Consider the following 13,040-nt stretch of genomic DNA (forward strand, 5'->3'; position numbering starts at 1 on the left):
CCAGAGGCTGGGGCGAGGGAATCGCTGAGCAGCTAGTGGAGTGACTCGCTCGAGTGTGGAGCGGGCCTGGGAGGCGAACGGCGCCTAGATCAAGCCTCAGTGTTCAAAAAGAAAACATTAAAACTGTAGCGTAGTTTACCAGGCTTTTCTGTCTCTGCCGGACGCAGAGACTTATACCTGTCATCCTAACTCCTCAGGAGGCTGAGATCTAAGGACCGCGGTTCAAAGCCAGCCCGGGCACAAAAGACGGAGAGTCATCTCCAATTAATGACTAGAAAGGGGGAAGTCGGACTGTCTCAAGGGGTAGGGCGGTAGCCTTGAGCTGAAGAGCTCAGGGGCGGCGCCCAGGCCCAGAGTTCAAATACCCGACCAAAAAAGTAAGTAAGGGCCTTTCGAAATCAATCTAGAAATTGCTCTCTCCCTTCAGTACCACATAATATGGCGCTGACCACAGGCACTTCCGCCATCCCCACCAGAATCAAAGACGGCGGCCTTGCCCTCAGGCTTTCGCCTTCAGGTTTTCGTCTGCGCACGCTCCATTCGCCCGCCGACCCTCCCGCTGGACGGAAGTTCCCGGCGCCTCTCTAGCCGCCGCGCTCGCTGGCGTCTCCGCCAGCCAATTGTCGGACGCGCCGCTCGGCCCCGCCTGCGGATCAGCTGGGGACCCGCGATGTCTGATGACAGCGGCGGTGGCGCTGGCGCGGCCGGTTCCGGGGTCGGCGCGTGGCGGGGGGTGCGCGGGCGGGCGGCGGCCGAGGGGCGGCGGCGCCGATCTCTGCGGCTCCCCGGGTCGGACCGTCGTCCCCCGGCCGTCGTTTCCGGGTCTCGGCGACGCGCCTCCTATGGAGCGGCCCGGGGACGGCGAGCGGCCGCCGCGGACGCGGCCCTGGGGGCGGCTGCTGCGCCTCGGCGCCGAGGAGGGCGAGCCGCACGTCCTCCTGTGTAAGCGCGAGTGGACGCTCGGGCGGAGGAGAGGTACGGGGCCGGGGCCGGGGCCAGGCGCGGGGGCGAAGACCGGCCGGCGGCCGGCGCCGTGGGCTGGGGCGCAGCGGGCTGGTTGGGACCCAGGACTCCGTCGAAAGACGAACCAGGAGCCGAGACCTAGGAATTGGGTAGGAGACTGAGGGCGCCAGACAGAGGTGGGGACAGGACCAGAGCCGCCGGGCGTGCGGGCCTCCGGCAGGGATGCAGTGTGCCTTCCAGGTAGGACCTGCCCTTCACTTTGTTGTTGGCCGGGACCCTTGTCTGAGCTCTTCATTCAGATCACTTAGTCCGAATCACAACTTTGTAAAGTAGTGTTATTAACTGTCCGTTAGAATGTGAGCTCATATTCATTGCTATGCCGGGTTTTTTGTTTCCTCTAACGAAAGCAGAAAGAAATTAGAAATCAATTGGTTAAAGAAAACCTGGAAAAATCCATTTATTTAGGAATTATGCATCCCTCTTAAACAGCTTGCTGAGTCAAAGAACAAACAAAAGGGAGCATTTAGAAAATGCCTTGAGACAGACTGGAGGCATGTGTGAAGTTTCAGTGGAGCAAGTGTGACGATATGATTTCAAACTCTGGATATCAGCAGATAGTTAGATGGATAGATATACCTTAAGACAAATAAAAACAGAATATACCAAACTTAAGACTGAAGCTAACACAATGGTAATTTGTACCCGTAGTTGTTTACGTTTCAAAGGATCTCTTAAGTTCCAGCTTGTAGCATACTTACTTAATGAATCTGAGAAGCTAAGGACTAGAAAAAATTCACACAACCAATGAGAGAAAGTGCCTTCACCCTCCATACTTAGCGTTTAGCAAAATCTAGAGTATGGTAATTTAACTTCCTTTTTGCTTTTCTACAGAGACATGCTGTAGTTAGGTCACCAAAGGCATTTCATTTGTCTGAAAATTAATGTTATCAATATGGCTCTGTACTTTAAAAAAAGGGGGGGATAAGAAAGACTGCTATGTAGAAGCAAAAATCTTGTCATTAGTTTTTCTCTTTACAGCACATCTGTTTCAGGGAAAGCAGAAAACTGAATAAATCTTGCTACCAAGTTTGTTGGTTGTTTCTTTTTTCAACTAAATATAAACAATGGTAAAAGATCAAGCTGGGTGCTGTTGGCTCACTCCTGTAATCCTAGCTATTCAGGCTGAGATCTGAGGATCCCAGTTTGAAGCCAACCCCGGGCAGGGAATTCCCTGTGAGACTCTTATCTCCAGTTAACTACTCAAAAACCAGAAATGGTAATGGGGCCCAAGTATTAGAGTGCTGCCTTAAGAAATGTCAAGGAAATTATCCAGGACTGGCAAAAAAAAAAAAGTCAATGTACTATAAGCATTAATGTTTTCAGATCTTTATTGTAGACACATTTATTTATCTTACCTAAATACCTAGAAGTGGAATTCTTAGGGTATTTGTCAAGTGTATATTTAACTTGATAAGATGATGAACTGTTTTTGAAAGTAGTTGTACTGATGTGCCATTCTCACCAGCAGTGTTTAAGAATTCAGTTTTTCTTCTTTCTCCTTGGGGGCCTAGAAAGGTTGAAGCATGTCTGTGTCCTCTGGGTCTTCATATTCTCATCCTCTCAGAATTGTTGGTGGTAGTAGTTATTTGGGTATTTGTATCCAACAGGCTATTGACAGGCAAGCACAGTGTCACCATGCAGATTCTCACTAACTGGCATTCTACTCTACAAGATTCATGCCCAGAAGCAGACTAGTTCTAACTGAAGGTGAACATCTATGGCCAGAATCTTCTGTTACTACAGTCACTACTCTAACACCATTGAGGATCAGTGGGACAAGATTTTTGGAGCTACCAATGTGAAGCTTATGCTGAATATGGACAGTACCTGTCTAGCTGCAGGTGGCTTTTGATTACATTTTGAGATAGAATATACCAGGGCCAGCTTCTGAGCATGGAGGCTAATATCAGTAGCCAGGCCATGACCAACCCGGAGAAGCAGCCTACTGTAGGAGCTGGCCTACTTCAAATAGAACAAAACAGCTGTGTACTAGTGGCTCACACTTGTAATCCTAGCTACTCAGGAGACTGAGATCTGAGGATTGCAGTATGAGACTTATCTCCAATAAACTACAAAAAAGCCATAAATAGAGCCATGGCTCAAGTGGTAGAGTACTAGCCTGAGCAAAAGAAGTTCAGGTATAGTGCCAGGATCTGAGTTCATGCCCTAGGACCAGCAGAAAAAAAATGAGGACTGAGAATGTGTTTCAGTGGTAAAGTGACATGCGTGAAGCCCTGGGTTTGATTCCTCAGTACCACATAAACAGAAAAAGCTGGAAGTGGCACAGTGGCTCATGTGGTAGAGTGCTAAACTTGAGTAAAAGACGCTCAGAGACAGTGCCCAGGCCCTGACAATCCCAGTACTGCCCCCCCCCTAAAAAAAAGAGGAGGAAGAAAAGGAAAAGTAGGAAATCAGTGGCCTATAGGCATCAGTTTAGCCAAATAAGCCAGAATGAGGTCATGAGAGAATAACGGGAAAGATGTCATTTGGCTCCTCAGCTAGACCAAGTGAGTGAACTGGGCAGCAATTCCAGATGAGCATGTTTCAATGTACCCTTTAGGGCCTTGAGATGGAGTTTCAGTTGAACTCAGTATAAAAGCTTCCCTAGAAACACAGGCAAGATGGAGATCCACTGTGGAACTGAATTGGTACTGATCACACATTGATGAGTATCATGTAAGCCCAGCTTGGCAATGACAACAGCAAGTGTGCTGACATTCTGGCAGAGAAGGAGTTTCAGAGGTCATAAGCATCAAGTAGCAACTGGAGCAAGTCTGCCACCTACCTAAGCCAGCTTGAGAGCCAGGATACCAATTAGAATAAACTATACATACCCAAGGGCCTCTGAGTTAGCACGTTTCTGGACTTTGCTGTCTTACAGAGTGATTCTCCTGGGTAGAAGAAAAAGAGGGGATGGCCCCTGACCTGCCAACAAATGCCTTGGCTGAATGGGGGATAAAAACAATATTGAGTCTTCTGACTCAATGATACAAGGCAGTCTGGAATCAAGGTTCAGGCCAAAGCAAGATAAAGTAGTGGTTTCATGTGAGACATTTTCCCTTATGTGTGGACATGCATGCGCATATGTGCACGCTTTGTGACGGTTTACCATATGAGTGCTGCTTACTAGTGGAGTATTTCCTCCTTTTTTTGCGGGGGGGGGGGGAGGGGGGGAGAAGGGGTTGATTGTGGGGCTTGAACTCAGCCTGGGCACTGTCCCTGAGCTTTGGTTCAAGCACCACTCCCAGTTTTCTGGTGGTTCACTGGAGGTAACAGTCTCATACACTTTCCTGCCTAGGCTGGCTTTGAATGGTGATCTTCAGATCTCAGCCTCCTGAGTAGCTAGGGTTACAGATGTAAGCCACTGGGACCCAACGTAAAATTTTCATTTTTCATTTGCTTGTTATTCTTCCAGTATTTGTGTTATCATAAACTACTATAAGTCTATTGTATATTTAAAAGTATCTAAAAGCTTTTGTGCTTTTGATTTAAAGAGAAAGTATTAAGTATTTGGAGATTATATCCTTTTCGTTTAATCAAGTTAATGAGTTAGTTATGAGTTCCTTTTCCTATTTTATATTTTCTTGTACATGTACCTTTGATATCTTGCCCATTTCATATAGTTGATGACATATTTCCTTAGTTTTGCAATGAATTATGGAACCTAAGGTTATATTGAAAAGGAATGAGGATAGTAAGTTATTTAAGCCTCTTAGGTTTCTTTCTTTCTTTTTTTTTGCCAGTCCTGGGCTTGAGCTCAGGGCCTGAGCACTGTCCTTGGACTTTCTCAAGGCTAGAGCTCTACCACTTGAGCCTCCGCACCACTTCTGGCTTTTTTCTATGTATGTGGTACCGAGGAATTGAACCCGGTCTTTGTGCATGCTAGGCAAGCATTCTACCACTAGGCCAAACTCCCTGCCCTGTCCTTGGGCTTTCTCAAGGCTAGAGCTCTACCACTGGAGCCACAGCACCACTTCCAGCTTTTTCCAAGGAATTGAACCTGGGTCTTTGTGCATGGTAGGCAAGCACTCTTACCACTAGGTCAAACTCCCTGCCTTTTTTTTTAAAGTACATGGTATGTTTATCAGGCAAAGCTATAGGTGTATGGATGTCATAAATGAAGAAGTGTTAATATGATGGAATATGTTCCAGGTGACCAGGTTTAAGAGGGTTGTGGACATGACCCTTGCCCCTAACTTTGGGTTAATACAAAAGTATTTAAGTGCTGTTTTAGTTACGTGTGTGTAGTGGGTCCCACATGTTGATAAAGCAGAGATAGTCATGGCCACAGAACCCAAAGTCATGTCTAGTACACTCTGTCTTTTGTGTTATAGGCTGTGACCTCTCATTCCCCAGCAATAAACTTGTGTCTGGAGATCACTGTAAAATTTTAGTAGATGAAAAGTCTGGTCAGGTGATGCTGGAAGACACCAGGTGAGTACTTTCTGATCTTTTCTGTTTCCTCTGTAGCTTAGTATTCTGACAGTATTGCTTCATTACAGTAGCATCAGCTAGCTCTCTCATGTGGAGCTTAGGTTCTCAAGGCGTCAAGATGAATCTTCTGGTTTCCATTATGGAATCTTATGTGATGCTTTGGTACATATGGCTCTAGTGTTCAAATTAAATCAAACATGACTCAACAAATGAGACCTAAAAGGTATTGAAACTCAGATTCCTGAAAATATAATCAACATTGATTTCTTTCTACTAAATAAAAAACAAAACAAGCAAAACTAATTTTTTGAGACAGTCTCATTATATAGCCCAGACTGGCCCTGAACTTGCGCTCCTCTGGCCTCAATTCCCTGAATGCCAGAATTATTCACATTCCACCAAACCTGGCAAAAAACAAAAAAACAAAAAAAACAGAACAAAACAACCTTTGTGTGTACTGGTAGTGGGGGTGGAATTCAGGGCTTAGGCACTGTCCCTTAGCTTTTATTGCTCAAAGATGGTGCTCTTACTACTTGACTGTCACTCTATTTACAGCTGTTTGGTGGATAAGTACAGATAAGAAGCTCACAGACTCCTTGGCTTCAAACCAGGATCCCCAGATCTCAGCCTCATTAGTAGCTCAGATTACAGGTGTGAGCCACTAGTATCTGGCTTAAAATTATTATTGATAAATTTTCTGAATTACCAAGGTAATACAGAAAAGGTGGAAAGCCAAAGCTAGGAATACAGCTTAATGGTAGATGGCTGGTGTAGCATATGTAAAAACCTGGTCTTGATCCTAAAACCAGATTTTATGTGTTCAGTGTACTGTGCTCTCTGCCCATCATGTAACTTAGATATCTGTACTTAAATATCCTTCTGAAGAAAGCACTTGCTGTTTTTCTTCCCACATTCCAAAAACCCAGGTCTAGTCCATGTGCCATGACCTCCCCATCCATCAGTGTGGTCACTGTCAAAACCAGACTACACCTTTAGAGCACAGAGCACAGGTGTCCTGGCGTCTTCCAGTTGTTAGCCCAGCATTTATTTTGCTATTCCTTAAGGGGAGCAGGATTTATTTGAGGTATGCACTGGCTGCAGTCATGATTGTTGGAGGGAGCAGAGCTATGGACAGCTCTAAGTACAGCTCTGCAGAGGCTGGGAATTAAAGTGTACTGCTGCTGCTAAGGCAGCACCCAGGATTCACAGAAGGCACATTTGGAAGAGAATCTGCATTAGAGAAGTAAAAATAATAAAACACTTGGTGTGGGTAGTTAGGGTGTTAGTAAGGGAATGGCCAGCAAGATTTTTCTCATGAGCATTGTCAGATGGTATATGACTATTTGCTTGCTTGCTTTCCAGTCCCAGGGCTTTAACTTAGGGCCTGAGCACTGTCCTTGGGTTTTTCTCAAGGCTAGAGCTTTACCACTTGAGCCAAAGTACCACTTCCAGCTTTTTTTTTATGTATGTGTTACCAAGGAATCGAACCTGGGTTTGCATACTAGGCAAACACTCTACCATTAAGCCAAACTCCTGGCTCCTCTATAACTATTTTCACCATGATAATACTGAGCAAATTTCCTCACGGTGGTAGAAAAATTTAATAATCCTAGTTATTTTGAGTAATGTAATTTGTCTTTTTCTTTTTTTACAGTACCAATGGAACAGTAATCAATAAGCTGAAGGTTGTTAAAAAACAAACTTGTCCTCTACAGTCTGGGGATGTCATCTATTTAGTATACAGGAAGAATGAGCCGGAACACAGTAAGAGGAAAACTCACTGGGGTTAGACACATGCCCAGATGCTAAAGATCAGATCAAACTGACAAACATCTTCAGAATGAAAATCTGTTTCAACAGATATTTCCTATAGGGAAGTTAGGGTTGGTTGCATTCCTGACCTTAATACACTTTTTTTCCCCCCTTTGGTCATGGGGCTTGAACTCTGGGCCTGGGCGCTGTCCCTGAGCTTTTCAGCTCAAGGCTACCACCCTATGCCTTGAGTCACTGTGCCACTTCTCTTTTTCTGGTGGTTAATTGGAGATAAGTCCGTAGAGTCTCATGAACTTTTGTGCCAGGGCTGGCTTTGAACTGTGATCCTCAGATTCTAGCCTCCTGAGTAGCTAGGATTATAGGCACCTGGCAATATAATTGTTTGTGTAAATTTTTGGTGTAAACAATTGAAAACTGAGTGTTGAGTGTATTTAGAGCCTTTCTTAAAGAATACTACACTTTGGTTGTGGGTATTATATCTCAAAATGGGTGGTAAGAAAGTAGGAATATGGTTTAGTGGTAGAATGCCTGCCTAGCATGCATGAAGGCCTGGGTTCCATTTCTCAGTACCACATAAACATTGTGGCTCAAGTGGTAGAGTGCTAGCCTTGAGCAAAAGAAGCTCAGGGACTGTGCCCAAACCCTAAGTTCAAGCCCTAGGACTGCCCCCCCCCCCAAAAAAAAGGAGGGGCCTGGGAGCGTGGCCTAATGGTAGTGTGCTTGCCTAGCACACACGAATCCTTGGGTTCAATTCCCCAGAGCCACATACACAGAAAAAGCCAGAAGTAGTGCTGTGGCTCAAATGGCAGAGTGCTAGCCTTGAGCAAAAAAGTGTCCAAGGACAGTGCTGAGGCCCTGCCTTCAAGCGCCTAGTATTGGCAAAAAAAAAAAAAAAAAAAAAATGGGGTGGAGGGGTGGAGGAGGTTGCAAAAGTAGAATTGTAGCTGTAGGAATAAAGCACAGGAATATAGGCCTACAACTAATGGTGGTTCTGCTTTTGAAGACTTGACAAGAGTCAGCCAAGGTTAGAGTAGACAAGAAGCTGTGTTTGTGTTTGTGGGAGCCAAGGACACGAGTCACGGAAATCCTTTGAAAAGTCACTTTGAAATATTTAAAGACTACCACAAGTGTCTTCTTGGTAAGGAAAAGGAAGGGGTGGACAAATATTACTTAGGTCATATTCAACATAAAACCAGGCAATTAACATACAGAGGATTTTTTTTTTTTTGCCAGTCCTGGGGCTTGAACCCAACCTGAGCACTGCCCCTGAGCTTCTTTTGCTGAAGCCTAGCACTCTACCCTCTACAATTTGAGCCACAGGACCACTTTCAGCTTTTCTGTGTGTTTTTTTTTTTTGTCTGTTGTGGGGCTTGAACTCTGGGCCTGGGTGTTGTCCCTGAGCTCCTCAGCTCCAGGCTACCACCCTACCCTGGGAGCCACAGCTCCACTTCTGGTTTTCAAGTGGTTTAATTGGAGGTAAGAGTCTCATGGACTTCAGTGCCCAGGCTGGCTTTGAACCACCATCCTCAGATCTCAACCTCCTGAGTAGCTAGTATTACAGGTGTGAGCCATCATATCCGGCTTAGCTTTTCTGTTTGTATCATACTGAGGAATCAAACCCAGGGCTTCATGTACGTTAGAGAAGTACTTTACCACTAAGCCATATTTCCTGCCCCCATGGGAATCTTGTATCTGTTCCTCTTTTCAGTGGCTAGTAATTATAAGCAAGGCGTGAGATTCTTTACCTTAGTCTGCCCTCGGGGCCTTTTTTTCCTCTGAAATATGCATAGTTTTAAGTTTATAAGAAAGGGTCATTGCTGGGTGCCAATGGCTCATGGCCTATGATCTTAGCTATGTAAGAGGATGAGAGTTGAAGGTTATAGTTCAAAGCCATGCTAGGCAAGAAGGTCCATGAGAAATGGAGCTATGGCTCAGAGTGGTAGTACGTTAGCATTGAGCACAAAAGCTCAGGGACAGTGCTCAGACCCTGATATCAAACCCCAGGACCAGCAAAAAAAAAAAAGGAATGGGCCAATTTTGTTAGAATCTCTTAAATCAGTAGATGTTGTTAGTAGATGCTAAGTGAAGAGAAACAGATTTGGTATGATGTGACTAGAAAGAAGAGAACAGAAATGAGTATTGCTCGTGTGTGTGTGTGTGTGTGTGTGTGTGTGTGTGTGTGTGTAATGCACAGATGCGTTCCAGTCCTGGAGCTTGAGCTCAGGGTTTAGGTATTGTCCTTGAGCTTTTTCCACTCAAGGCTACTGCCCTACCACTTAATCCACAGCCCTGTTTCTGGCTTTTTTGGTACTTAATTGGGTATGAGTCTCACTGAGCCCATGCTGGTGGCTCACACCTGTATCCCAACTACTCAGGAGGCTATGATCAGAGGATCACAGTTCAAAACCAGTCCAGGGAGGAAAGTCTGTGAGACTCTTATCTCCAGTAAACTCAGTGGTAGAGTGCTAGCCTTGAATGAAAAACTCAGGGACAGAGTTAAAGCACTAGGACCAGACACCCCCTTCCCCCCCAAAAAAAAGAAAGAAAAAGAAAGTCTCAGATTTTCCTGCTCAGGCTAGCTTTGAACCATGATCCACAGATCTCAGCTTCCTGAATAGGATTACAGGTATGAGCCACCAGCACGTCTTAGATACTGCTTTTTTATATGGCTACCATTATTTATTTGATTAATTTCCTTTCAGATGTGGCATACCTCTATGAATCTTTAAGTGAAAAGCAAGGCATTGCTCAAGAATCTTTTGGTGAGTGAATTTGTAGCAAAGATAATGTGAAGGGTTGTTGAATACTAGAAACAACTTTCAGATCCATGCAGTATTTTCCTGAGCTCCTTTTGTGTTCCTTTTGTGCTTGCAGAAGCCAATAAAGAAAATGTATACCATGTGACCAAAGATACCTCAGCTCCAGGGTTGGGTGATGACTCCCCGGTTACGCCATTGTTGCCTGCCGTTCAGGTGTGCATGGAGGAACCACAGCCATCAACGTCAACATCAGACCTCTTCGCCATGGCCTCTACCTCTTCCACAGAGCTGATTTCCATAGGTAAAGACCATTCTTCTAGCTCTAGTGTGACGGAAATGACAATTGCAGTTATATTTTTACTCCTTAATCATTACCTGTATTGTCACAGAGACAGAAGACCACTATAGGTTATCATTAATAAGAGTTCTGTACTAGTAAATAATAATGTATTCCATCCCGAAAATGGTAAAGATTAAGGGCCTTAGTTTATTTATTTCTTTTTTTTATTTTATTTTTTTGTCGTCTTGGGGCTTGAACTCAGGCTTGGGTACCGTTCCTGAGCTCTTCAGCTCAAGGCTATCCCCCTACATTTGGGCCTGGGTGTTGTCCCTGATTTCTTCAGCTCAAGGCTACTGTCCTACCTCTGGAACCACAGCCCCACTTCCCATTTTCTTGAGGTTAATTGGAGATAAAAGTCTCATGGTCTAGAGTGCATAGGCTGGCTTTGAACTGTGATCCTCAGATCTCAGCCTCCTGAGTAGCTCAGATTACAGGCATGAGCCACACTAGTATCTATCCCATATGTGATGATGATGATGATGATTCTTCTTTTTCTTCATAATTAAAAATACCTTCTACAAATTGAGGTGATTTTTTTTATTAGACCAAGAAAGGCCACATTTTAATACACCATCACCAGAAATGACAATACATACCAAGGACATACGCAATAGTCATATAAAGAGAAAAAAGCAGGATGACAGCAGACATAATATACTACACCTCTAAGGAACTTAGAACCAGACAAACAAGAAATAAATATATCCCATACACCTCCCACACATATGCACAGCTTATATAAGCAATGCTATGTGCAGTTCTTAAGTTATGATATTTGGGATTTCAAACTCATTTGATTTAAATTAGTGATACTTTCTTGGTATATTCTCTCCCTTCTTGTTTATCACCTCTCACAGGGTCTGGGGATGTAGGTATCTCCACAAAAGGACATGGGCCAGCTTTGGCGAGTGACCACCTCTACAACCTTGTTCCAGCCGTCCCAAATAGAGAAGGAGTACTCTTTCCCTTGTTGGAATCCCAGGACCAGGAGAATTTGGAGCCTGCTAAAAAGAAGATAAAAGGAGGTTAGAGTCTTGCCAGTTTGCATTTTTTGGCATCTTGAGTATACATTCTGAGTATGAGCCAGGAGTGTAGCTTACTGGTAGAGTACTCGCTTAGCATGCATGAAGACGTAGGTTTGATTCCTCGGTACCATATATACAGAAAAAGCCGGAAGTGGTGCTGTGGCTCAAGTGACAAAGTGCTAGCCTTATGTAAAAAAGTGTCCAAGGACGGTGCCCTGGTTCTGAGTAAGCCCTAGGACTGTCAAAAAAAAAAAAAAAAGAAAAAAAGGTGGGGGGCCAGGAGTTTGGCCTAGTGGTAGAGTGCCTGTCTAGCATGCATGAAGACCCGGGTTAGATTCCTTGGTATCACATACATAGAAAAAGCTGGAAGTGGTGCTGTGACTCAAGTGACAGATCACTAAGATCACTACCCTTGAGAAAACCCAAAGACAGTGTTCAGGCCCTGAGTTCAAGCAAAAACAAAACAAAAACAAAACCTTGTTAGATGTGAAATAGTATGAAAAATCTAAGTTATGAGTTACAAGTTAATTTCCCCATGGTGGGGCCTGTGCTGTACTGTGCTGTGCTGTGCCATGCTATACTGCGTCATGCCATTTTATGGTGGTTGTTGCTTGTGTGCCTGTGTGTGTGCATGCGCATGTGCGTGATTATACTGAGAGTTGAAAGCAGAATCTTGCACTTTGATTTAGGTTTTTTTTTTTTTTTTTTTTTTTTTTGCTTAAGGCTGGTGTTCTCCACCTAAGCTATATTTCTTCTTCCAGCTTTTTTGTTGCTTAATCGGAGGTAAGAGTGACAGAGGGGCTTGGAATATGGTTTAATGCTAGGGTACTTGCCTGGTATGCATGAAGCCCTGGGTTCCACTCTGCATAAACAGAAAAAGCCAGAAGTGGTGCTGTGGCTCAAGTGGTAGAGCACTAGCCTTGAGCCTCAAAGAAGCTCAGGAACAGTATCTAGATCCTGAATTCAAGCCCCAAAACTGAGATGGAGGGGAAGAGAGGGGGGAAGCCAGACAGACTTTTCTGCTGATAGATTTTGATCATATCTCAGCCTCCTGAGTAGGTAGAATTACAGGCATTACCCACCCACCAGTGCCTGGCATTTATTAGCAGACTAATTCGTGGACTGGAAATTGCATTCTGAACTACAGACTTGATGTCAAAAGTTTTCTGTGTTAAAGTGACAGTAATTTTTTAAATGTTATTTTTAAGTGATAGTTTGAACCTTCACATTGAAGATGAGTTAAAGAGTGAAAAATCCATACATGTTTCTTTGTTGTGCTGGGGCTTGAACTTAGAACCTGAGACTCTCATTTGGCTTTTTTTTTGTTCATGGCTGCGGTTCTACCACTTAAGCCACACCTCCAGTCTGACATCAGGCTGGTTAATGTAGAATAGTGATTTTCAGACTTTTCTCCCAGGGCTGGCTTTATACCTTGATCCTCCAGGGATCAACATTCTAATTAGCAAGGATTACAAGGATGAACCATTGGCATCTGTCTAAAAATCTACACTTTAAAAGCCAAAGTTTAGTGGTTGGGGATATTCTGGAATTTATAACCAGCACCAAAACAAGAATCAGTAATAACAACAAAAACAGAAAAGGCAAAAACCATGAAAATGACACAAACTTGAAGCAGCAGAGCTCTAACCTTGAGCAAAAGAGCTTAGGAATACCGAGGGCCTAGGC

General features: G+C 44.2%; 1 protein-coding gene and 1 long non-coding RNA gene across 12 annotated transcripts in view; one reads left to right on the forward strand and one right to left on the reverse strand.

Annotated features, from left to right (window-relative positions):
* The window catches only part of Chfr (checkpoint with forkhead and ring finger domains), a 40,572-nt gene that overhangs the window by 6,645 nt on the left and 20,887 nt on the right, over positions 1-13,040 (forward strand). For 2 of the 7 annotated variants that reach the window (XM_090320103.1, XM_090320104.1), the window contains exons 1-6: positions 691-975; positions 5,358-5,457; positions 7,112-7,221; positions 9,933-9,992; positions 10,105-10,290; positions 11,187-11,354. In XM_090320103.1, coding sequence (XP_090176229.1) covers positions 843-975; positions 5,358-5,457; positions 7,112-7,221; positions 9,933-9,992; positions 10,105-10,290; positions 11,187-11,354 — 757 coding nt within the window. In that variant the 5' untranslated portion in view covers positions 691-842. Of the gene's footprint in view, positions 1-59; positions 378-690; positions 976-5,357; positions 5,458-7,111; positions 7,222-9,932; positions 9,993-10,104; positions 10,291-11,186; positions 11,355-13,040 lie in introns of those variants that run through there. The other 5 variants (XM_090320105.1, XM_090320106.1, XM_090320109.1 and 2 more) reach the window with 4 other exon arrangements.
* LOC150044898 (uncharacterized) overlaps positions 1,415-13,040 on the reverse strand; it is a 37,478-nt gene continuing 25,852 nt past the window's right edge. For 2 of the 5 annotated variants that reach the window (XR_016532948.1, XR_016532946.1), the window contains 4 exons: positions 11,178-11,333; positions 10,145-10,311; positions 5,262-5,403; positions 2,222-2,631 (listed from right to left, as the gene is read on the reverse strand). This is a non-coding gene — a long non-coding RNA (uncharacterized LOC150044898). Of the gene's footprint in view, positions 1,600-2,217; positions 2,632-5,261; positions 5,404-10,144; positions 10,312-11,177; positions 11,334-13,040 lie in introns of those variants that run through there. The other 3 variants (XR_016532947.1, XR_016532949.1, XR_016532950.1) reach the window with 3 other exon arrangements.

This window comes from Megascapheus bottae, chromosome 28 (genome assembly GCF_031878675.1).
Source record: "Megascapheus bottae isolate mThoBot1 chromosome 28, mThoBot2.hap1, whole genome shotgun sequence".
NCBI classification, from domain to species: domain Eukaryota; kingdom Metazoa; phylum Chordata; class Mammalia; order Rodentia; family Geomyidae; genus Megascapheus; species Megascapheus bottae.